Source organism: Symsagittifera roscoffensis, chromosome 5 (genome assembly GCF_963678635.1).
Source record: "Symsagittifera roscoffensis chromosome 5, txSymRosc1.1, whole genome shotgun sequence".
Taxonomy (NCBI): Eukaryota; Metazoa; Xenacoelomorpha; order Acoela; family Convolutidae; genus Symsagittifera; species Symsagittifera roscoffensis.
Genome location: NC_087066.1, coordinates 65,077,869 through 65,101,640, shown reverse-complemented (window position 1 = coordinate 65,101,640; position 23,772 = coordinate 65,077,869). Strand labels below are relative to the sequence as shown.

Sequence of the window (23,772 nt, the reverse complement as noted above, 5' to 3'; positions counted from 1 at the left end):
AAATTCCACTTTCGAAACTAGAAATCGTTCAAATTTTTTTGCGCCATTTCCACGTTCTTATTTGGAGAGTGCTATTTACGTCATGTTCAGCAGATGAATTTCAATTGAACTCAAAAAGTGCATTATACCTAAGTGCATCAATATGTTGAGACTTTTTCCTGAAAAAAACAAAAAAATCAACATGACCTATATAAGAGTCTTCACTACGTTCCTTACTCTTAAAAATTTGTCTTATTTGAATTTTTGATAGCGTTTTTCCTACCACGATTAGAGAATAGCGGGCTTTATTTCCACAGGTTTTTCTAAAAAAGTAAGGGCATAGCCGCTCAAGCAAAATTCTCACAGCCTGTTTTTTGATTGAATTGTTATTCAAAGATTTTGCTGGATGAATTTTGAGAAAATTTATTCAGAAAAACTAAATTCTAGTCAAAATCAAACCCCACCCCTCCTTTTTAAAATTGATCAGACCGTAGAGAGTAAGGTAAGGTTGAAAGACACTAGTAAAAAATTTAAAGGCTCGCATATGAAAGTATGGAAAGTAATTTTTCCTATTAGTACCATTTTGATGTAAACTGGCAAAAAAGTTTCTGAGAAAACAAAAAAAGACCCTCAAAAAAGTCTTGATCATAAAATTTTTTATTGATTACCTTGCAATTAGCACAATAGAACGAAGAGATTGTTGGAAAATAATCAATCAACGCAAATAAACAGAAAAATTAATGGCTTGTTTTTTTGGAAGAAAAAACAACTTTCAAATTTCAAAGATGAAACATACAAAGCTACTTGAAATTATAAAACAATTTTTAATTGACATTTTTTCTGTAAAATTAACCCAATTGTAGAAAATTAGATTGTCATATAAAATTTAATTTTACTAGGAAATCTAAAAATTAAGTTCAATTTCCAAACCAGGAGTCGATTGTTTTTGTCATGACCTTCAATTTTTTGCGGTTCGATTGTGGAGTTTGTTTTCTTTTATGCAAAAAATGAATTTAATTTAAAATCAAAAATTTCTACCATAAAAGTTAAACTTGAGCCTGATCAAACTTTAGGACCTTTCTTGAAGAAAAAAGGAAAAATCATAGCGACTTAAATAGGAGTTAATCGACTACGTTAATCGACTCCTAATAATGTTCCGACCATTTATAAAAAACAATAAGTTTTTTTGGAATTTTTGTGAAAAATGTAGCGCGTTTTTTGATGTGTAAACTAATTGAACGCGTAAACAGCTAGTAATTTAGGCAAAATAGAAGACTTATCATTGCAAAAATTTATCAAGAAAACATGAAACAAAATCAACAATTTTTTTGACAACTATTTTGTTTAAGGTCTTCATTTGAAAAAATTATTGTCGAATGAACTCTATATGAAACTCCTGAAACTATTTTTTTAATTAAAACTTACTGCTACACTAGTTGATGGAAAACTTTTAATTTATAAAACTTCGCTCGGAATTAGACGAGGGTTCAAAAAATTGGATGCTGAACAATTTTTCAGTCATATTGCAAGTTCCTTTCAAATATCGTGATCGTGAGTGCCGCTGCCTTCTATTGTAGGTCTAATTTTTGAAAATATATCCTACAGACAGTTGCAAAAAATTAAATGAACGCAAGGAAAAAAAGAGAAAAACTGACTTTATAAAAGAAAACAAAGCCAACTCACAGATGGAAAAGAGTAATGAACGCAAGGAAACTGTCTTTAAACAGAAAAAAAACTTTTGATTTATAGGGAATTATATATGCCCTGAAAGCTCTTTGAGTAACAAGAGCTAATCAAGAATGGTGCTTTCTAATAAAATTATCCCAATGTGAGAAAATAGGATCAATAGATAATTTTTCAGTTGCGCTGGGAAATCAAAAATTGAATTCCACTTTCGAAACTAGAAGTCAATCACGTTGCTTGTGACTTTAACATTTTTACTGTTCGATAGTGGAGTTTGCTTTCCTAGTAACAAAGTATATCAGCTGAACTTAGAAAGAAATCGAAAGTCCAACCACGAAAAGTCAGAATTGAGCGTGTACTAATTTTAAGACTTTTCCTGAAAAAAAAACTTGAAAAATCATCAAAACCTATGTAAGAGTTTTCACTACGTTCATTCTCATTTACTATAACTCCTGTAGTAAAATCTTGTGGCAAAAACCTTTAACTGGCTCTGAAACAACGTCAAGCTCAAAAGGTTGGTTGGTACGCATTTTTTTCTAGATATTCGAACTGGTAGTTTAAAATATATTGGTCATTGGACCGTTAAAAATTTATGGCGGAGTCAAAAAGCTTTACTTTTCCGGATGACTCTCCAGCAGATCCCACGCTTTGAAGTTCCTCGAGTACTGGCTCTCTTGATTGAACGATAAACTGGCTCCTCCTCCTCCCTGATGACTCATAAACCCCTCTGCCACCCCAGCCCCCACTGTGAAGCGCCGCTGGTTCCGACCTCTCAGGTCTTCCTCTGGCTCACCTGTTTGGATATTGGCAAGAGTTTAATTAATATTGAACTGTTTTTCAATATTGAAGGAAAATGAAAGAAGAAATAGTCAACCCTATTTGAAAAATTGCTTTCTTTGCTCTTCATCATAGACGTTTGTAGACAGAATATAAGAAATAACTTCAAAAAATCGAAATGTTTGTTAAATCCAAAAAAAGGAATCTCACAGGATGACAAGATAAACAATGAAGGTATTTAACATAAAGTGTTAACTCTACGAAACTTTAAGTATTGGTTCACCCGATATTCGTTTCCAATCAGAGTTGAAGTCGGGTCTCTTGTCTGCTTGGAAGCCCATGGGATCACTGCCCCACTTGTGATGAATGCAGGAAGTGAAGCCGATAGTTTTATCGGCCGAATTGTTGATCATCTGGGCCAAGGTACAAATTTTTAAATTCTCTGTATGAAGCTTTAAACACGTTAAAGCTACCGCGTAATTAATTTTGTTGGTTGGTTCCTTTTCCACTCTTTAGTTGGCTCTTTTTTGTTAGTTGGCTCTTTTTTTCATTTTGTTATACTGATGCGCGATGAAATAGATATTTTCAAAAATGAGCCCCATCTAAACCCTAATTGTTTCTCTGACAAAATAAGAGTGAAATTTTTCGAGAAATGGGAATTTTCCTTAAAAAAAACATTTTCATACAAATTTTAACGCATTGTCGCTTATGCACAGAGGCTTCCCACAACCTGTTGCCTCAAAAAAACTCTTGATATCAGATCAGCTGAGTAGTTTTTGAGACAAAATTTTCAAAAAACGAACAAGAAATCAAAACATTGACTTTTCTGAGGGCCATAAATGTTGGACGATGCTGCTTATATTAGTCAACTTTTCTCAATTTTCTTTTCAATTGAACCCATAATCTCAGATTTGGGAGGGTGGTTTATGAACAAATTCATACGTTTCAAAAACAGTAAAACAATCAAACTTTTGACTTTGTTTAAAAAAAATTGAGCATTGCGGCTTTAAGGATTGATCCACAACCCTGTCTTTCAATGGAAATGAAATCAAGTATTCAGATTTGGGATGGTAGTTTTTGAATGAAGAGTCAAAAAGTTTCAAGAAAATTGTCAAAATTAAAAATTTGACTTTTACTAGGAGCATAGTTTTTTGTGTGAAAAAAATTGAGCGTAGCCGCATATCCAGGAAGCCCAAAACGCCAGATTTGGATTCGTAGCTTTTGAGAAAATGAAACAAAATTTGAAAAATTTGATTTATATGTTCCCCGAGGACTTCCTGGAGACTTCCTGTATCGCTATTGTTTTGTTGAAAGTTGTTTAGTAGTTAATGAGAACATAACCAATTGAAGATTGGAAAAGAGTAATGAACGCAAGTAAACACTGACTTTCTGCAAAAAAAAAATCTCAACTTTCGAATTTCAAAGAAAAACTAGATGCTTTTTAAGCTCTTTGAATTTCTAGAGCAATTTATCATTGGCGCTTTTTTGATAACATGTAACCCACTTGAGAAAACTAGATCAAAAGGTAAAAAAATTTTTCCACTGGGCAAAATTAAAAATAAATTTCACTATCGAAACTAGAATTAGTTCACGTTTTTTTGCGCCTTTTCCACATTCGCATTTGGAGAGTGCGATTTACGTCACTTTCAGCAGTTTAATTTCGATTAAATTGCATTATACCTAAGTGCATTGAATTTTCACGACTTTTTCCTGGAAAAAAAATTAAAACATCAGCAAGACCTATATAAGAGTCTTCACTACGTTCATTACTCTTAAAAAATTATAAACTTTGGGAAAAAATTACCCGAAGCGTCTCAAAAAATAATAAAAAATTATTTAAAAAAAAAGAATCGATCTATCAAAAAAACCTGATCCAAATAATGTTTGGATAACACCTGTATTTATCAAACATAGCCAATCGAAGATTTGAAAAGAGTAATGAACACAAGTAAACATAAAAAAACACTGATTTTCATGAAAAAACTTCCACTTCCAAAATTCAAAGGAAAAACTGGATGCCCTTTAAATTCTTCAAATTTCTAGAACAATTTATGATTTTTTATATCATGAACACAACTTGAGAAAACTGGATCAATAGGTAAAGTTTTTATTCCGCTGGGAAATCTTAAAAATAAATTCCACTTTCGAAAATAGAAATCGTTCATGTTTTTTTGCGCTATTTTCAACGCTCGTATTTGGAGAGTGATATTTAAGTCACTTTCAGCAGATGAATTTCATCTGAACTCAAAAAGAGCATTATACCTAAGTGCCTCAAATTTTCAAAATTTTTACTTGAAAAAAAAAACAAGAAAAAAATAAGCAAGACCTATATAAGAGTCTTCACTACGTTCATTACTCTTAAACAGGAACTATTTTGAACTATTGTTTCAGGGCCCAAATAATTTTGTTCTTCATACCTTACATCTTAACATCACGCGTTCAGTCATAATAACACGTAAGACAACTTAAATAAATGGAAAGTTTGAAATGCGGAGTGTCGGTGGAAATGAGCCCTAGTGTTACCTGCGGCAGTTTCTCGCAGCTCAGTTCTCTTTGTCTTAAGTTGGGCTGGCTGTGACTATGATGGATGTCTAGGTGACCTTGACATGAGTTCTTCTGATGATGATTTCTACAGTTTTGGGTCGATTTTATTTGCGCTCTGAAACAATTTTCAAAGAAGTTTTTTTTGGATTGAGCAAACTGGTTTTTTTAAATGAAAATTTCGTCAATTTTTTTAGGCAAACACTACTCCGTAGACCTTAAAAAGCAGTCGGAACATTCAGGGGTTCGCCCTAATACGAATAAAGAGTCGCAGATTTTTGAGAGAACTCACCTGGACTTTTCGAATGTGTTCAGTCCGCTCTCAAGACTGACAGAGGTCAAGGGAGATGTCTTCTGCAAGGGGGGCGCTTGTTGTTGTTGCTGTAGTTGTTGTCTCTTTTTCTTGTGCAGAATCAGAGCAGCTGCTGTAGGACTACTCACAACTGCATGAAAATATAATGTATGAACAACTCTTTTAAATTTTGAAGAAAGTGACGGAAAAGTTGTGCTCTGGGCGATTTGTTTCTGACAATATTTGATTTTATAATGAAAAATTTTGACAGAAATTTTTATATATCATCCGTAAAGTCTTGTTGCTTTGAGTTCAAAGTTGAAAAAAATATTTCACCTGTGATAATTTTTTGTAAAGTTATGGGGATTTAAAAATTGCCAGTTTGGCTCATTTGGGACAAATAATGAGCGATAAATTTCGTGCTTTTAAAGCGTAAGCGGACATTTAATCCGTCGTAGAAATCGTTCCAAAATGAATTATTTCATAATTTTTGGTGTATTTAAAATATTATCAATGCGAACTACAGTGCTGATTTAAATTAACCGGACAAAACGCGTTAAACTTGAAATTTAAAACGCATTTTCTCAAATTGGGTTGAGTTTAGGTGAAACTTTATGAAGACAAAACTTGCTTAAAATTTTAGCAGAATTGATATGGTTTAATTTTTTTTGCAAAATTCGGGCCCGAAATTTTACCCCAAAAATGGATCATTTTGGCTTTTCTTAGTTAATAAAAAATTACGCCAAAAATACCCAGTCGATCACAAACAAAATTATATCAAAGGGAGCCTCTTACGTAGCCCAACAAACTTTATGAAGGGAAATGGATTAAAAATTTGGAAATTGTTTAAAAATTGTTTTTAAATAAAAAGTTGGTATTGTATATAGTAAAAACGATCTTTTTTGTCTATCAAACAAAAATAAATTAACTTATACAATATTTTGGAGATTATACCCTTTTTAAAGTTTGTTGGGCTACGTAAGAGGCTCCCTTTGATATAATTATGTCTGTGATCGACTGGGTATTTTCGGCGTAATTTTTTATTAACTAAGAAAAGCCAAAATGATCCATTTTTGGGGTAAAATTTCGGGCCCGAATTTTGCAAAACAAATTACACCATATCAATTCTGCTAAAATTTTAAGCAAGTTTTGTCTTCATAAAGTTTCACCTAAACTCAACCCAATTTGAGAAAAACGGGTTTTAAATTTCAAGTTTAACGCGTTTTGTCCGGTTAATTTAAATCAGCACTGTATATCACTTTGTACTTACATAGTGTGTGGAGAGATGAATTTCAAAACAATCTCAAAAAAAAAATTGAAGGTTTTTTTATTTGTTTATTCGTTTTTGAAAAGTGAACACTACCCCTACGATCTTAAAAGACATTCTGAACATTCAAGGATCGGACCTATCTCGAGCAGTCTGTTTTTTTATTATAGCGGCCTTCCAGCAAATTATAGTCCGCATGGCAAAAAAACTCTTCAGCATCAGGTTTTCATAGTTGCTTCACGTCTTTTTGTTCTGACTTTCGAAAAAAAAAAACAGAATATATATGCTTGGTATGGATTTTTTTATTCAGTTAATTTTCAGCGATAGAAAAAAAAGTTTTTAACAAAAACTTTTTGTATCCCATCGAAGATATCAACTCCCTGAAGTCAATTGTAAAAAGATAATTTATCTCCAATTTTTTTTGCAAAGTTCTGGGACTTTGAAAATTGCCAAGTGAGCCAAGCTCTGGACTATTTTATGCGCGCTATGAAAGTTTTATCTGAGGTCTACGAATCGATGAAATTTGGCTTAATCCTTGTCCAAAATCCGAGATGAAATCTAATCAGGAGGTTTTTTCAAGAAACTTAATGAAAATTGCTATAATTGATGATTTTTTTTATATTGTTGTTGTTAAATGTTTTCACTATTACTAAAACAGAATTCCAGTAACGTATACATGTAAGACAGGTAATGTGGAGATTTTTGGAAGGATATTGAATCTATTATGAAAAACAGTTACTTTATATTTTCAAAATTTATAATTTTTTAAACCAGTTTTTTTTAGTATTTAGAGGTTTTAATTACGTTTCAACTGGGTTTCAGCATGTTTTTAGCTAATATGATCATTGCTTTTGATAGTTAGAACACTTTATAAATCAAATCAAAGCCTATTGAGAAAGTTATAAGCCAAGAAAGTTCTTGACAAAAAGTTAACAAGGGTAAGTTATCAAATACATAATGAAATTAAAGAGAAGTCCGAGAATTTTTAGTGTTTTTCTAACTAAAGCTACAAAATGACCTTATCGAGCTGACTAATGTTTTATAACTAAATTTAAATAGAGTTTTGAAGCATTTAATAAATTTTCAAATAATTGCGGGCTGTTCAGAAAATCAAGGAACTTTTCAAAACACTCCAACTAACGTTTGGTGAACAAAAAAATTTGAAGAATTTTAATCTTCATGATTTTAATTGTATTATCTTGCGTTTAACCATAAGATATTGTAAGACAACTTGCTTAGGATCGGTCAATTTAAAGGCGGGTGGAAAATGGGAAAGAGCCGATACCCAACTGTGCGATTTGGTGAACACATGTTGCTCATCATAACTCTCTTTGAATTCGATTATTAAACAAACAAGCAATCATTTTGAACCCAAACAATCACTGTACAAATAGAAAATTTAGAGATAAATTCATCAAAAAGTTTGCCAAAGTTCCTCAAATCAAGCTGAAAAAATTTATGTCAAGTTTTAGCAAGAATCAAACCAGCCCAAAAACGAGAAGAAGTTCAAAACAAAAACGGAACCATTTCTGAATGAAACAATTAAATTTTTTGAATATATGTCGCTGAACATAGTTTTGGCCTATTTTCTAGAGAAAAAAAAATCAACTTTGCGAAAAAATTTGGAAAACTTTGACTATGTCTCAAATTTTTGGGTTTTGGAACCAATTTTAATCTGAGTAATACTTTTTGGACCGTCCCAAAAATATCAGAAAAAAAACAGACAAGAACATATGAAAAATTTTCAGAACCGATCAATATGATGGATCTAAGAAGAAAATTTTCGAGCTGACTCAGGAAAGCTTGCATTTCAAGAAATCGAGTCAATGGTGGAAGTTTGTAAGCTTTGCCGTGATGAGGCTCTCCCGAAAAAAAACCAAGGTTTTCATGAAAAGGATAAAAAACTCTCAACATTTCTTGGGCTCAACATTTGTTAGGATATATTCACTCAAATTAGTCGAATGGTTTGTTTTTTATAAAAAAGCGTTACAAGTTTACACATTTTATGTTTATTTTTCTATTTTCTTTGGTATACAGGATGATTTTTTCTAGTGGTTTTTTGCTCTTTAAATTTTTTGGATCTTAGACCAATCTGCTTATTGCTCCTTTTCCAACTAGCTTGCCTCTACTCCATTTCGAACAATTTCTGAGCCAAAATGAGTTTTTGCTTACGTTTTATAGCACGAAGTATATTGGGCGTTAATTATCTTAAATTGGACAAATGAGAAATTTCAAAACACCTCATATTTTTGAGTGTAAAAATCACAAAAAAAAAATTATTTCCAAATTTGGATGGGAAAACAAGAAAAACTGACTGTTAAAAGGCCGAAATTTGAGTCATTTTCCGATTATAACCCCCCCCCCCCCAGTAAGTTAAAGCCCGCAGTAAATTAAGTAAAATATATTTTTTAAATAAATAACTTGTAAATGGACGCAGCGCTTAGCTCGGGAGTAACAAAATATGGAAGAAATTTTGTTCGAATGCAGTTATAAACTAAGTTTGAAGGCAAAGCGATTGTTTCAAGTCAATTAAAAGTTGAAATTGGGGGTGGGGGCTATAGTCTAGGCTGGCCTTTAAATTAATTTTGAAAAACCATTAGAATACTGTCACATATCAGTAAAATTTGGCATGATGAGCAAACTAACTATTATGAACAGGGGCGGATCTCGGATTTTCTCGAGGGGGGCGGATTTTCAAAAATTTTAGAAAATTTTGTCGACCTTTTTTTAGGTCGACCAAATTGATTTTCCGAGCTCTCCCAAAGCACTAAAAAGACCCTGTTTTGGTCAAATTTTGTAAAACAGGCCAAAAAGGCGTTTTTAGGCACTTTTTTTTAGAAAACTTTGACCAAAAAATTGGGTTTTTTTGTCGCGCGCTCCCCCCTCAAAGTATGTATATATTGGCTCCAAATGCTCCTTTAGAAAACTTTTAGGGTCCTTCGCCAAATATGGATATCACAAAATAGTACAAAGGGGGACCTTTTGGGTCGGCAGGGGGTCGAATCCCTGAAGGGAAAGGCTTGGTATTCATACTTATGGTTAGGCCCAACTCTTATTAACCAAGGAGTTGAGCTCTTTTTCGTTTTCCCCCACTCGCAAATTTTTACGAGTAAATTGATTGTTCACATTGTCCAATTGCTATGAAAACTGACATGCAAACTAATAAAGCTATGACATACGTAGGCTATTTTTCCTTTCCCCCTCCCATCTGCAATTTTTGGCTCTTTTCCAGTTCCACCCCCTTTTCAAAATACCGAGTTTTATGTTTGATTCACGTGTTATTACGGCTAAATGCATGATGTTACGCTTTAAAGTATGAAGAGCAAATCTGTTCAGAATTGTCGATTTGTTCACCACGCCAAATTTCCTTGCATTATGACAACGTTAAATAAGCTTTTCAAAATTAAATTTGAAAGGGGGGAACTGGAAAAGAGCCCAATTTTTTTTTAATAGTAAAGTTTCTGTTCACATTGTCCGATCATTATGAGAATTGACCGATCACTATCGGTAAGGAAAAAGAGCTCAAATGCATTTGGTCTTCATAACCAACCTTGTAAAACCACTCGTTACACCAAAGAAAAGATGCTCGCGTGAGGCGTTTGGGGGAAGGGGGAAGGAAAAAGAATCAAGAGTTGAGTTAAATACGGGAGAGTTTACCGGCCAGTGACTGGGGTTCTATCTCGGTAGGTTTCTGGCTGATTCCATTTATCTTCCCATCCTCGCTTTTTGGAGATGATAAATGGTCCAGACCATCCCTCACTATGTCGAAAATATTTCTGCACACAATTTTTTTTAATTTTCCACACGTTTTTTCGGCTCTTTTCCAATTTTCCAAAGAAGTGTTAATGCAGAAAATTTGCCTTTTAAAACCTTTTTTGAAACATCTTCACATGTTCACACTGGCATGATTTACGTATGATTTATAATAGCGAAAACAAATTTTTATAGTTTTTATTGCAAAAAAAAACTTCCGTGAAAGTAAAGAGGGCGGGCGGGAAACTGGAAAGTAATTGTTAATGATTTTTTAATTTTATTTCTGTTTTGTGTTCAGGGACAGATTTTACTGGTCAATCGTCTAATTACAATTATAACTGGGTTCTTTTCCAGTCCCCCCCTTTCAAATTCAATTTTGAAAAGTTTTCTTAACGTTGTCATAATGCAATGAAATTTGGCGTAGTGAACAAATCGACAACCGTGAACAAATCTTCATACTTTACAGCGTAACATCACGCATTTAGCCGTAATAACACGTAAAACAAACATAAAACTCGGTATTTTGAAACGGAGGGGACTGGAAAAGAGCCTATAACTGCTTACAATTTTCAGACCCCTCTTTTAGAACTCTCTTTTAGTAAGTTGCGGGTACATTTACTTAAGACTCTGTTCTAAAATAGTGGAAAAGAAAAATTAGGATTATTCCTGGAAGGGTATGGGTTGATTTTCCGCTTGCGCATCACATTCAAGTCATTTCGGTTGTTCCGAATAGCAGGTGGAATCACTTCGGCAGCGCACATCTCGACAACTTCAGCAATTAAGTAGAAGCTAGCTTTTAATTACTTCTGCTGAATGAAATCTATTTGTTGACCAATAAATTTTGCAAATATTTGTAAAATTTTGATAATTTTGTCAATTAATGCACGTGCGCAAAGCAAAGGCTTCGAATGAAATACTATCGTATGAGTAAGCGTTAAGTTTTTGCTACTTTATGTCCAAAATATGCACCAGACAACATTCTCTTGTGCACTGTTTAAAATTGCACCTAGTTACTCGTACAAAACTCGTACGAGTGCATCAAGCTTGGCTTGCAACTTTTTCTGGTATTGTCTTTCACATCGAGTGTCTGCCAGTGTATGCCAGCCACCCAGCATATTGTATAGCATTAAATACCAACTTCTTATCATAGGGGCTTTTCTGCCCTCATCCATTGGTCAGTGGCGTGCGCAAGTTAATTTTTCTAGGGAGGGTGGGCGGTTCATTACGAGGCCAAACTGTGCACTGGATAGGAGCACAATTTTGTGTCTCTACGTTCCTGGATTCCAGAGACAAGTCTTAAAATATGTTCCAAAATGTAGTGGATTCCACAAACAAAATTTCAGTGGATTCCGCATACATATACCTGTAACGTAAATTTTGTCGGCACATTTGTTTTGCTAGTTGTTCCGGATTCCGCAACTGTAAGTGGACTCCGCAAAATGTAAGCGGAATCCGCAAATGTAAGTGGATTCCGCAAACTGTAAGTGGATTCCGAACTTTGTTAAATACTGAACTTGCATATGAACAATTAAAACCTGAGCTGGAATTCTTATCTCCAGCAATGCGGAATTTAAAAGCAAAGACTTAACCATTGTCAGCGGAATCCACGAACAAGTCTTAAAACATTGGTTACCTAAATCGGTGGATGTCATCTTTTAGCATTTTGGAAACACAACACCGAACAATTTCAATATTTGGAGTCATTGAGTTGAGAGTGTATGGAACACATCATATCGACAAATTAGGTCAGTATTTGGGATTGCGTCAATACCAAATACTGATTTTGGAAGCATAACGCCTAATAAATGCAGTGATTGTAGTCATTGGGTTGAGAGTGTACGGAAACACAACACACAGCATATCGCCAAATTAGGTCAGTATTTGGGATTCCATCGATACCAAAAACTGGTCAGTGTTTGGGATTGATGGAATCCCAAAAGCTGGATTAATATGGAATGAATATGGAATATATTCATTATTTGGATTAATTAGGTTGAGAGTGATTAGAAACCCAACGCATAGCAAATCGTCGAATTAGTTCAGTATTTGGGATTTCATCGATCCCAAATACTGATCAGTAATTGGGATTCCATTAATCCATAACACTGATCTATTCTAGTAAATTTCTGTTGTAGTCAATTTCTATTCTAGTAAGTTTCTGTTCTAGTAAAATCAAATCATGTAATTTAAAAAAATAATTTTAAAGGCTACTACACATATAAATATATGTAAAGGGAATCCGCAAACAAAATGCGGATTCCACCTACAATTTGCAGATTCTACTTAAAATTTGCGGATTCCACTTACAGTTGCGGATTCCGCAACAACCTAATTTAACGATACAAATGTTTTATCATTTGTTTGTGGATTCCACTAACTGTTCTTGATTCCACAAATACAATTGCGGATTCCGCAATTTCGCCTATTTTTCCAGTGATTTTGAGCGGTTTAATGAATTAGGTATTTGTTAGTGGAATCCAAAACAGCACAGAAGATCAAAGAAAAGTAGCAATGTTGCGGATTCCGCGACAAATCTGATTTTGGCCGGTTGCGGATTCCCCTTAAAAACAGAGAATGCACAGTTTGGCCTCGTAATGTTTTTCAAAAAACGAAACTTTTCACGACTTTTTTTTTGATCGACCAATTTGGTTTTCCGAACTATAAGGACCCTGTTTTGTCAAAAAACTGTTCTGTATGGGATTTTTTTGGGCTGACACGCCTCAGCTGCTTTCTTCCGCATTAACTTTATTCAAGCCATCCAATTGCATCAAATTTTATCATTTGACAATCATATTGATTTTGATTTAGGTTCTTTTTCCTTTTTGCCCCACCAGCGAAATTTCACCAGTAATTTCTTTGTTCTCATTGTCCGATTGCTACAAAATTTGGGACTTGGACTAATTAGGCTGTGACAAACGGTGGCCAGTCAATAAGCAAAAAAGTCTAAGAGGAGAATGGGTCCAAGAGCAGAAAAACAGAAAAACATCAATTTTTATAATTTAATAGGTAAATTAACTATTAGAAATGTCAATAATACCAAAGCAATGAAAACTTTATGCATAAATTGAACAATTTAATAGAAAAAAAAAATAAAAAGCTTAATCCAAAAAATTTTAAAAAAAATTGGCCACTTCATGCATAATTTATTCGTTTTCTTGGCATTTTCTGACAAATCTAATATTGTTTTATCAATTAGCCCGCATAAACCAATATAAGTAAATATTTTTCTGCTTTTGGACCCATTCTGCTCTTGTACCATTCTGTTTTTGCTCTGCCTCCGTGACAAACATATTGGGTCGTCACAGGGGAGAGTTCTCATGCTTAAAGGACCGAATGCTTGAAAAATTTCAACCAACCCAAATTACTAAGCGTTTTTAGTGACTAAAGGTCTTCCCCAAAAAATCGAAGTCAAAATTTAACAGGAAATGTATTAAATCAGTGGAAAATAATCAAAAATATTACATATTGCGGGTTACAACTGCAATGAAATTCAGATAAACATCAAGATTTATCAGTTCACGTTCATAAGAGTTTCTCAGTCTTCGATTTTTGGCGTTCAACTGACGCCACTTAACTTTTTGGCCGGAGGTTTTTCGCCCTTTTCGATCCGGCCAAAAACTAAACGCATTCGTTTTTCTTGGTTTTTTAAATAAATTATTGTCCACAATGAAGGTCTGATCCAAACTATTTCACAATCCAACTTGAAAACCAGCTTTCTCAAACACTGCCCAAATTTCTTCGATTTTTACATCTAAAATACATAGGGGGACGGCCGGCAAGCATTTTTTTCTTTCACGCGATAAGATGCTCTTGATTTTTCGATATTCTGGCGGCGAAAAAATGAGAATTTTGGGTTTTTTTGATAGCTTTTTTTGTAAATTTAATTAAATTAAATATTAGAGTTTTTCGTAATAAGTCAAAACATAACTCTCAGAGTTGATTTTTGGAAGTAAATTCAAAGTCTGGGTCATGAAGATGGTTTTCGTCTTAACATAATATTGAATTTTCTTTTTTGGTTTTCCACTTTTCGTAAATCGGTATCCTTGAAAAATTTAATTTTTTCCAATCCGCCTTCGATCCGGCAATATTTGAAGACTCATCTGCTTATTATCTAATTGGTCAATATTAACACTAATGGCCTGGATTTTTTTGCTTACTTTGAGATGGGGCCCAGGAAATTAGACGACAAGCAAATTAGACGATCGTAAAGAAATGGAATTTACAGACCACCAGTATTTACTCAGCCAGAGGTTAATTTACGTCTGTAAACAAAATTCACGCAATTTGCACGCATGTTATTGTCTAAATTGGACAACCAGTATTTACTCTGCCAAAAGATAACCTAAGTCTGTAAACAAGTTTCACGCAATTTGCACGCAAGATATTGTCCAAATTCCGTTATTTTCTGATCGTCTTATTTCCTACCGTCTAAGTTCCTAAACCCTTTTGAGATTTTCGCAATTAATTTTGAGATTTTGAATACTCAATTCTGATTGGCTGAAACCAAGTTAAAATAATTTTTAAGCATTCGGTCCCTCCAGCATGAGGGACGCCACCGCAAAACACAGATTTACGCGCTCAATGACACTCGTGTCGCAGGTTTGCGCAGCGGAGCAAGCGATCGCTAGTCACCAATGCCGCGTTTGAAATTGCGTTTCACTGTTTAACTGTTTTGAGTCTGCTAAAAAGCCGGCCTGCTAAAATCCCTTGCAACGAATTAAGGGACAGTAGGAACATCGAGCAGAGGGATATAGGGCATATGAAAAAATAAGTTTTTTGTAGCGGTTTTAAAATTTCAGGAAACAGATTTGGAAAAAAGAGCTCTTCTTTTAAGTTCAAGAATAATGAATGAGCAAAATGACCACACATCATAGACTTCTTGTTCTGATGAGAAAACCATGATTTTGTTTGCGGCTTTTTTGCTCATTCATTAGTTTGTTCCCAGGGGTAGAGCTCTTTTCTCGAAAAATTGTTCGCTAAAGCTTACCACCGCTACGGCAAGTGATTATTTTCAAACGCTCTATTCAATATGCTGAATAACAAACGGCTTTCGAAACAAACGATTTCCTAACAAAGTGCTTTACTGAAAACTATTCATCACTAGCGCAAAATTGATCACGCAATTCACATATTTTGCGTTAATTAATACTTTTGGACACTTATTTATCGTATTGGAGCTTCGTTGTTTAATTGTACGCTATAAATTTTCTTTCTTCAGAATATTTCTCACTCTTCACACAGTACTTCAAACTATCGGTTTCTGTCTATTTTTGAGAATTTAAAATTTTTTTGAGTACTTTCCAGAGACTTTTGAAGTTTTTCGTTTTTTTTTCTAGTTTAGAGAAAAATTTCCCGTCTTCTCAATTTTTTTAGTAAAAAATTCAATTTTTTAAAATTATTCTACTGTAAAGAGTTCTCAATTTTTCGATGGAGAATGAATTTTAAGTAAATATTGCATAATTGGTCGCGTCATTTTGTTCGGTTGACAAAAAATTAAGTACGCAATTGACCCTGTCATCCGTAGGGTTAAAAGTGTCCATCTTACCTAGAAGGTGAAGGTTAGTTCGCTCAAAAATTTTTAAGGATTGAAACAAATTACTGCGGCTGTTTAACTTTTTAACCCAACTTGTTTTTTGTTTCAGGCTTTTGTAACCCAAATTTTTCTGTTGTTGTTTTTAAACCATGTTGTTTTTGTAGTTTACCGGTTTTAAGTCTGTAACAAGAGGCTAGTAGTGGTAAAATTGACATAATTTTGTGCTAAAAAGAAGGTAATTTCAAGGGGGGACCCTTCGAGCAAATTTTACCCTTCAAGGGGGGACCCTTCGAGCAAGAATTGGAGTGCTTCAGCAGTGAGTTCAACATCAACATTTGAGATCCAACAGCTAATGGCTGCTACGTTTAGGTTTAATAAACAATAGGCAATTTTTTTTGTGGATGGCTAATAGCTAGGACATAGTTCGCAATTTTCTCAAGCTGGTATATTGGAATTCAGAAACCAAAAAACTACACGGATATCGTAATCAACAAATTGCATATATCAACAACGATAGCCAGTTACTGTGCAAGTAGCGCGTGGTGTGATAAAAGGATATGAACGCAAAACTAGAGCTTAGGCAGTCATAGTAAAGTACACAATTTGAAAAACAATTTTTGAAGAAAAATTACTAGAAAAACACAAAAAAAAAATCGAAAGTTTTTTCAAATTTTTTTGCAGTTGTTTGAATTGCTAAAGTTTTTGATTCCAAAAAGAGGCTAAAATACTCGAAAAATTATTTGCACTTGATTAAAACTAAACTTTACGGCCTACATTAGGCTATTGTAAGCTTTTAAGTCATTAAAATAAGCTATTAAGCTATTGCAAGCCTGCTCGTTTTTTCGCTTGAAATGAAACAAAAAACCAAAAATTTCAAACGTTTTTCTTGTCACAAGGAAAATTTTCTTAACATATTTTTAAATCGTTCAAATCACGACCAAAAATTCTATAATATGATATATCACTCAACTCTCTCCTATGATTATTTGGGGAAGCTTATTTTGTTTGGAAAAAAAGAAAAAAAAGTAGAAAAAACTAAAACATACACCGAATACAAAATTTCTCCGCATTTTTCAAATGGTCGCAACAAAAATTTGATGTTTTTTATTTAATGATGTTTTTTTATTTGATTTTTAAAAATGATGTTTTTTACTAAAAAATATTAGGTCAGCTGTTAAAACGGTAAAATTGGCTTTATTTGTAAAGGAGGCTGTTCTAATAATGGGAGAAATTTCGAGCATCGCAACAATCAATCTTTGCCAAAAATGGTTTAAAATATACAGTTCTAGAACAAACAGGAAGTGAGAAAAATCCAAGGAGAGAACTTTATTGCGATGAGCTACAGTCACTGGTCATAGAAAATACAGCTTTTTGATTCCAACGAGCATTATGAACATATCTATTTTTCATGTTCTTGTCGTGTTGCTTGCGGCTATTGAAGATATAGGATTGAAATTTTGACAAGCGCTAGAAAAAATTTTTTGAGAGAACTTAACCGGGCAGAAGTTTGAGAAATCTTGTTTCGAACGTGTAAATTACCAGTATATCATATTTAGATATAGAAGTCTTCTTGCTGTGGAAACTTGCTTGCAAATAATGAGAATTTGAACTTAAATTTTTGGCTCAATTTTGTTCTTTGGGAACCTGATGAGCTTGACTCACTCTTTAAGTCGCCGAAAAACGACAGAAAAAATTTTTAAAATACCTAGTATGACGTCCAAAAACGGTCATTACTGTTTTGACGATACAGGCAGTAAGACTTCTAATGAGCTTATACCAGAAAGTTTGACAAAGTTTGAAGAAAATATAAGTTCTGGTGAAAATGCTGTGCATAAATTGGAGTAATGTTTTCCAAATTTTTGCTGGCTTTTTTGTTGGCTTATTTCGATCATCAACCCAAAATTATTCAATCACATTGAGCCGTTTTTTGGATGCCTATCAGATAAAGAATAAATCAAAATCATCAACTTCGCAAACAAACAATTTCAGGCCAGATAAAGAGTAAATCAAAATCACCAACTTCGCACTCCTTGTTATGTTTGCGAGGATGTTTCCACAGCAAAACTTGGACGGAGTGGGAAACAAATATGGCGTAGGGCGTGTTTGTTTCCGACCAATTTTAATAAAAATTAAAAAATTAGAAGTCAAATGCTGCATCAAAAATAAGCGCCATTAGTTCAAAATGAAATACCAAAAATCAACAACATTCTCTTTAAATTGAAAGATCCAAAAACATGTCAGTTTTATATTTTATCAGTTATTTTAGATGCATATTTTTGCTCAGAGCCTAGCATTGCCAACAGTTTTTTCCAATAGATTACTTATAATTACTTTTGAACACAGAGGAGAAGTTTCACTTCGCATGCACAATTAAATCTATGACCGATAAAGCTATTAGGAAAAATTAAATGTGTAAAACTTTGAGTGTCCAAATTTTTTTTAAGTGACGCACGCCAATTATGAGTCTGCATAATTGCTAAGTGACGCAAGCCAATTATGACGCATTAGCAGTACCAGTCAATATAAAAAAAAGAAATCCAGCTAACATGCCTCAATCTATAGAGAAGACGCATTTTAACTATTATACGATAAAGTTCCTTAAAAACATTCGACCCTGCCCAGGTTGGAACCCTCTTATTTTGTTGCGGGTCTCCTTCCCTTCCCCTACACTACAGATCCATGATACCTTGAAGCAGAAATGCTATTTGTAACATAAGTCTGTGTTAATATCCTTAGCATCGTCTGTTTTTAATAGCTGGTTCTTGATCAAAATGAACACTAACTTTTACGACTTAGGTTGGAAAAAATGAGTGAGTACAAGGTTCAAAATGCCCAATAAATGTTTTATCTGAAGTAGCAGATCTGAAATCAGAGATACAGTTGAACATCGCAAATAAAAGCAAAAACCGGCACAAATAACAGGCAAAAAAAGTCTTCTGAGCAGAATCTTCGAAAAAATGAAAAAACCGACTCCGGGATTCGAACGACCGTCCTCTAGCTTTCAAGTAAAAAATGTAATAAAACACATGCTACTAATTTTCTCGCTAATTTGAACAGACACTTAAAACAAAACTGTGCGGCTTAGGTTGAAAAAAGCAACACGTTATGACTCTATAAAATTGAATCTGTATCAAAATTGCATTTGTATCAAAACAGAATCAACGTTTTCAACCAAAACCTACTTACGAAATGTACCAGTGCTCCTGGATCGCTTAATACACATCTTGCTCTGGCAATTAGAAAATTTGCCAATCACAATTCGTAACAGGTGACAGTTCGTAACAAGCGACAAATCCTAACAAGGCATTGGCAATTAAAATACGCTTGCTCCCCTGCGCTTACATACAGCATGAGAAGAATATTGCGTCTGAATCAGTGTTCCTCGTTTAATCTACTGATACGAATTGGCCTTTGATACGAAGTGTGACTGTTACGAATTGTCGCCTGCTACGAATTGTTGCCTCACAGTTTTCTATGTTGCTCCAATTTTCGAAATTAAATCTTTTTGACGCGCTAAAGGTTTTTTTCGATCAACAGATGTCAATCAACAAAAATTGTTCAAACGGAAAAAAAACCTTTTAGTTTGTAATAAAATTTTTATTTCGAAAGTTGGAGCAACATAGAAAAAGTGAGCCGACCATTCGTAACAGTCGACAATTCGTAACAGTCGACAATTCGTAACAGTCGACAATTCGTAGCAAACGACAATTCGTATCAGTAGATTACGCGAGGTACACTGATTCACGCTCAATATTGCTCTCGTGCCGGATGTAAGCGCAGCGGAGCAAGCTTATTTTACTTCCCAATACCTTGTTACGAATTGATGCTTGTTACAACATGTCGCCTGTTACCAATTGTGCTACCATAGAAAACAGTCATGGAATTTCTCCGACAAAATTTTTCTAAGATAAATCTGTATTCCAAAAAATTTATCCTGATCGTCGAAACTTGCCTGTAGAAAGAAGCCATAGCTCCTAGACATATTCATCGCTTAATTTACAAGTAAACTAGCAAGTTGCGTCAAAGACTGGGGCTCATTTCAACGACTTTTATTGCAAGCAAGAGCAGAAATAAGTTATTGGAAAAGATAAGTTTACTTTAAGTATGATCAAACCTAAAATTCAAACGAAACACTTAAACTGCACAATTTGCTTTGATAATGACAATTGTATTCAAAATTAACAAAATCTATTTTGCGAATTTAAACAAAAATCTTTTTCGATTTTCAGTTTTTCTTTCAAGTTTTGTTGAGTTTTAGCTTTAAATGATAATATGTACGGCACTCTGTTTCTTTTTGTCGACGGTGGATTTCGTCGACCCATTGATCAAATCACGAAGACTGTTTACCATTCGTTTTCGGTGTTTGGCCGAGCCAATTCCGAGCAGTTCTAGCGAACTCAGAGTGGAGCCAAAGAGGTCCTTGACGTACACCAAATTCCTCGAGTAGAACAGATTAGTGTACTGTCCTAGTTTCAAGCTGACGAGCCATTCTTCTACTGTGGCGTTTGGTGTTACTCTGGCTCGTCTGAGGGGCTTCCCTTCCCCACCGGGTTTGAGAGTTGAGAGGTGGGTTTGGTTTGGTGACGTTTGTTGGTTGTGGAGGTCTAGTCCTGCCGGGTAGTAGGCACTTAGGGGTATGTATTGACCCGGACCCATTTCTCTATTGCTCAATGCTGCACTTTGCAGGGGCGCGTAGCTTGTTCTGAAAAAAAAACATCTTAGTTTTCGATTTTGTCAAAAATTTGAATGAAGCTGAGAGCACTTAAAATTTCTAGCGACCAATGAATTTTATTTTCCTGCATTTTATTGAATTGCGACCAATTAAACTATTTCAAATTGAGCCAACACTCAGCTTTCTCGGGATAAGCTTAAGCTTTGCCAGATCTATCTAACAATCTCCCCCTCCCCCCTTTCAGAAAAAAAGGGGGGTTGTTAAGTAGATTAAGTCAGAATGCTGCAAAATTCTAATTCTCAATACAAAGCTCTAGCGCTAATTAACTGTATTTATTCATAGGGGTGGAGATTTTCAAGTAGATACCATAGCGGGGTTATTGTTAAGTAAATCCGCTTGCCAACACAAGATATCGGCCACTTACAGTAGCGTGCCGAGGGGGGGGGGGGGTTTCGGTGCCCTCAATTCTGGCTGCCAAAATTTTCCAAAGGGTCCCCCTTTGGTACAACTTTATGGCATCCATTTTTCGGTGAACAACTTCAAAATTTTTCTAAAGGCGCCTTTGGCGCCAATATGACTAATTTAAAGAGGAGAGCGCGCAAAAAAAACCACCATTTTTGGTAAACATTTTCCAAAAAGTGCCTAAAAACGCCTTTTTTGCCTGTTTTTCAAAAACTATGGTCCTTATACTATACTATTTTAGGAGAGCTCGGAAAATCAAATTAGTCTACCTAAAAAAGGTGACAAAATTTTTCGAAAAACCGCCCCCACCTAGAAAAATTTCTGTGCACGCCACTGGCCACTTAGATTTTTTTTCAAGGTGACAGTGATATAAGACGCATGTTATTTTTGGAATAACTAATTTGTGTTGTCCGATACATTTTGCGTGAACAATGATGGCTCCATTTATAGCTGGTATTTTACAGTGACTTTTCATGTTCTTTTTCTGTCTGGCGCATTTGCTAATATTATGATAAACGACGCTTCACTTTTCAAAAAACACCTTCTAAACGCAACTCAAGCTCTTCGAAAACTGTTAAGCTAATCTGCTCGTGTAGATAAATTTGTGAATATTTAGTCAAGTATGTGATTAAAATTAAAATCTTGACAAATTGAACAGCAATTAGTCAGTGGGAGTCTTTGTGTACCGTTTACTGCTGAGTAATGACAAGAAGGTCTCAGCAAGCGATAGATTTCCTCGACGCTTCAAAGTGCCATTTATGTTCTCTCTTTGCTAATTTAGAATAACTGACGTTGTTTTCAAAGTAAAATGCAGCCGCCGTGTCGATTTGAAAAACAAAGCGTCATCCTTCGATTATTGCGCTGTTTATTGAAACATGAGACATATCGATGCCATTGAATAGTCTAAAAATTCAAGTTCAAGGGAAAATTAAAGCCATAGACAAGACTGCTCGTATATCAGGGCAAAGCCCTGAATGTTCCGACTGTCCCTTAATTCGGTGCTAGGTATTTTAGCAGGCCAGTTTTTTAGCAGACCGGTTTTTTAGCAGACTCAAAACAGTAAAACAGTGAAAACGCAACTTCAAACGCGGCATTGGCGATTAGCGATCGCTTGCTCCGCTGCGCAAACATGCGACACGAGGGTCATTGAGCGCGTAAATCTGTGTTTTGCGGTGGCGTCCCTCATGCTGGAGGGACCGAATGCTTAAAAATTATTTTAACTTATTTTCAGCCAATCAGAATTGAGTATTCAAAATCTCAAAATTAATCATAAAAATCTCAAAGGGGGCTTAGGAACTTAGACGACAGGAAATTAGACGGTCAGAAAATAACGGAATTTAGACAATAACTTGCGTGCAAATTGCGTAAAACTTGTTTACAGACTTAAATGATCTTTTAGCAGAGTAAGTACTGGTTGTCCAATTTAGACAATAACATGCGTGCAAATTGCGTGAATTTTGCTTACAGACTTAAATTAACCTTTGGCTGAGTAAATACTGGTTGTCCGTAAATTCCTTTTCTTTACGATCGTCTAATTTGCTTGTCGTCTAATTTCCTAGTCCCAATCTCAAAGTAAGCAAATAAATTCAGGCCATTAGTGTTAATATTGACCGATTAGATAATAAGCAGATGAGTTTTCAAAAATTGCCGGATCGAAGGCGGATTGGAACAAATTTGATATTTCAAGGATACTGATTTACGAAAAATGGAAAATCAAAAAACAAAACTTATTACATCTGCACGAATTGTACAGCAAATCTTTCCGCTGATTTAAAACATTTTCTGTTAATACTGACTTCGATTTTGTGAGAAAGGCAATAAGCGAACGCTTAGCGATTTTGATTGGTTGAAATTTTTCAAGCATTCGGTCCTTCCAGCATGAGAACAGTCCCCGTGCTTTGCCGCTTATTCAGACTATTCTGTTTTTGAAGTTGATAGTTTTGTTTACAAGTCGAGAGATAATTTTCTTAATTGAGAAAGCTTCACCCAAGACTGAGCGTACTATTATGCCTGTCAATCAATTATGCGTCAATTTTGTTGCATTGGTCTGCTAAAAGACTCATTTTTCACTTTTTATGCTAAAAAATTGGTCTGCTAAACGATCGGTCTCCCCTTAATTCAAATCGAATAGTTTTTGGGAAAAGAAAATATTGAAAACCTATGAATTTTAGACAATATCAAAGTATAAAATTTTGAGTAGTACGAAATTAATACAACCAATAAGCTAGCCTCAATTCAATTTTGAACGATTTTGTTGATCGGGATAATTTGCCACGCATTAGTAATTCGCGTTACGCTCTCAGCATTATGAACAAACTTTTCAAAGCGCGCATAATTTAGTCGAGAACATGGCCACTTTGGCAATTTTGAAACCCCCAAAACTTAACAGTAAATGATCGGCGGTAAAAAAAATTTTTTGAATTTGAACTCAGGTCGATATCTTCAATAGGGTAAAAAAAATTTGTTGAAAACTATTATTTTGATCGGCGAAAATTGACTGAATAAAAAACCACACCGAGCATAAATATTCCGTTTTCTTCGAAAGTCGGAACAAAAAAACCACACCAAGCATAAATACTCCTCACTTTCTTCGAAAGTCAGAACAATAATGTAAATCCAATTTCACCTAGTGTAATTCTAGGTTTACTCTACTCTAATACTTAGATTTAACGTAATTGATACCTTGTTATGAAATAAAACTTCTCAACGTTTTAAAAAAAATTTTTTCAGGATAAATTGCAAATTCAGTTTTAGCTAGCGTAATAGTACGTTTACTCTTTTAATTAGATTTGAAGATATTGATCTCCTGTTAT

At 34.5% G+C, this 23,772-nt stretch overlaps 3 protein-coding genes across 4 annotated transcripts in view; 1 reads left to right on the top strand and 2 right to left on the bottom strand.

The window, feature by feature from the left end:
* LOC134846914 (dihydropteridine reductase-like) overlaps positions 1–23,772 on the top strand; it is a 168,092-nt gene that overhangs the window by 43,821 nt on the left and 100,499 nt on the right. The window lies entirely within an intron of this gene.
* Positions 1–23,772, bottom strand: part of LOC134846912 (prelamin-A/C-like) — a 401,765-nt gene that overhangs the window by 300,631 nt on the left and 77,362 nt on the right. The gene's annotated exons all lie outside the window — the stretch shown is intronic.
* The window catches only part of LOC134846339 (ephrin type-B receptor 2-like), a 36,530-nt gene continuing 32,671 nt past the window's right edge, over positions 19,914–23,772 (bottom strand). For both annotated transcript variants that reach the window (XM_063863646.1, XM_063863647.1), the window contains exon 17: positions 19,914–20,527. In XM_063863646.1, coding sequence (XP_063719716.1) covers positions 20,086–20,527 — 442 coding nt within the window. In that variant the 3' untranslated portion in view covers positions 19,914–20,085. The remainder of the gene's footprint in view (positions 20,528–23,772) is intronic.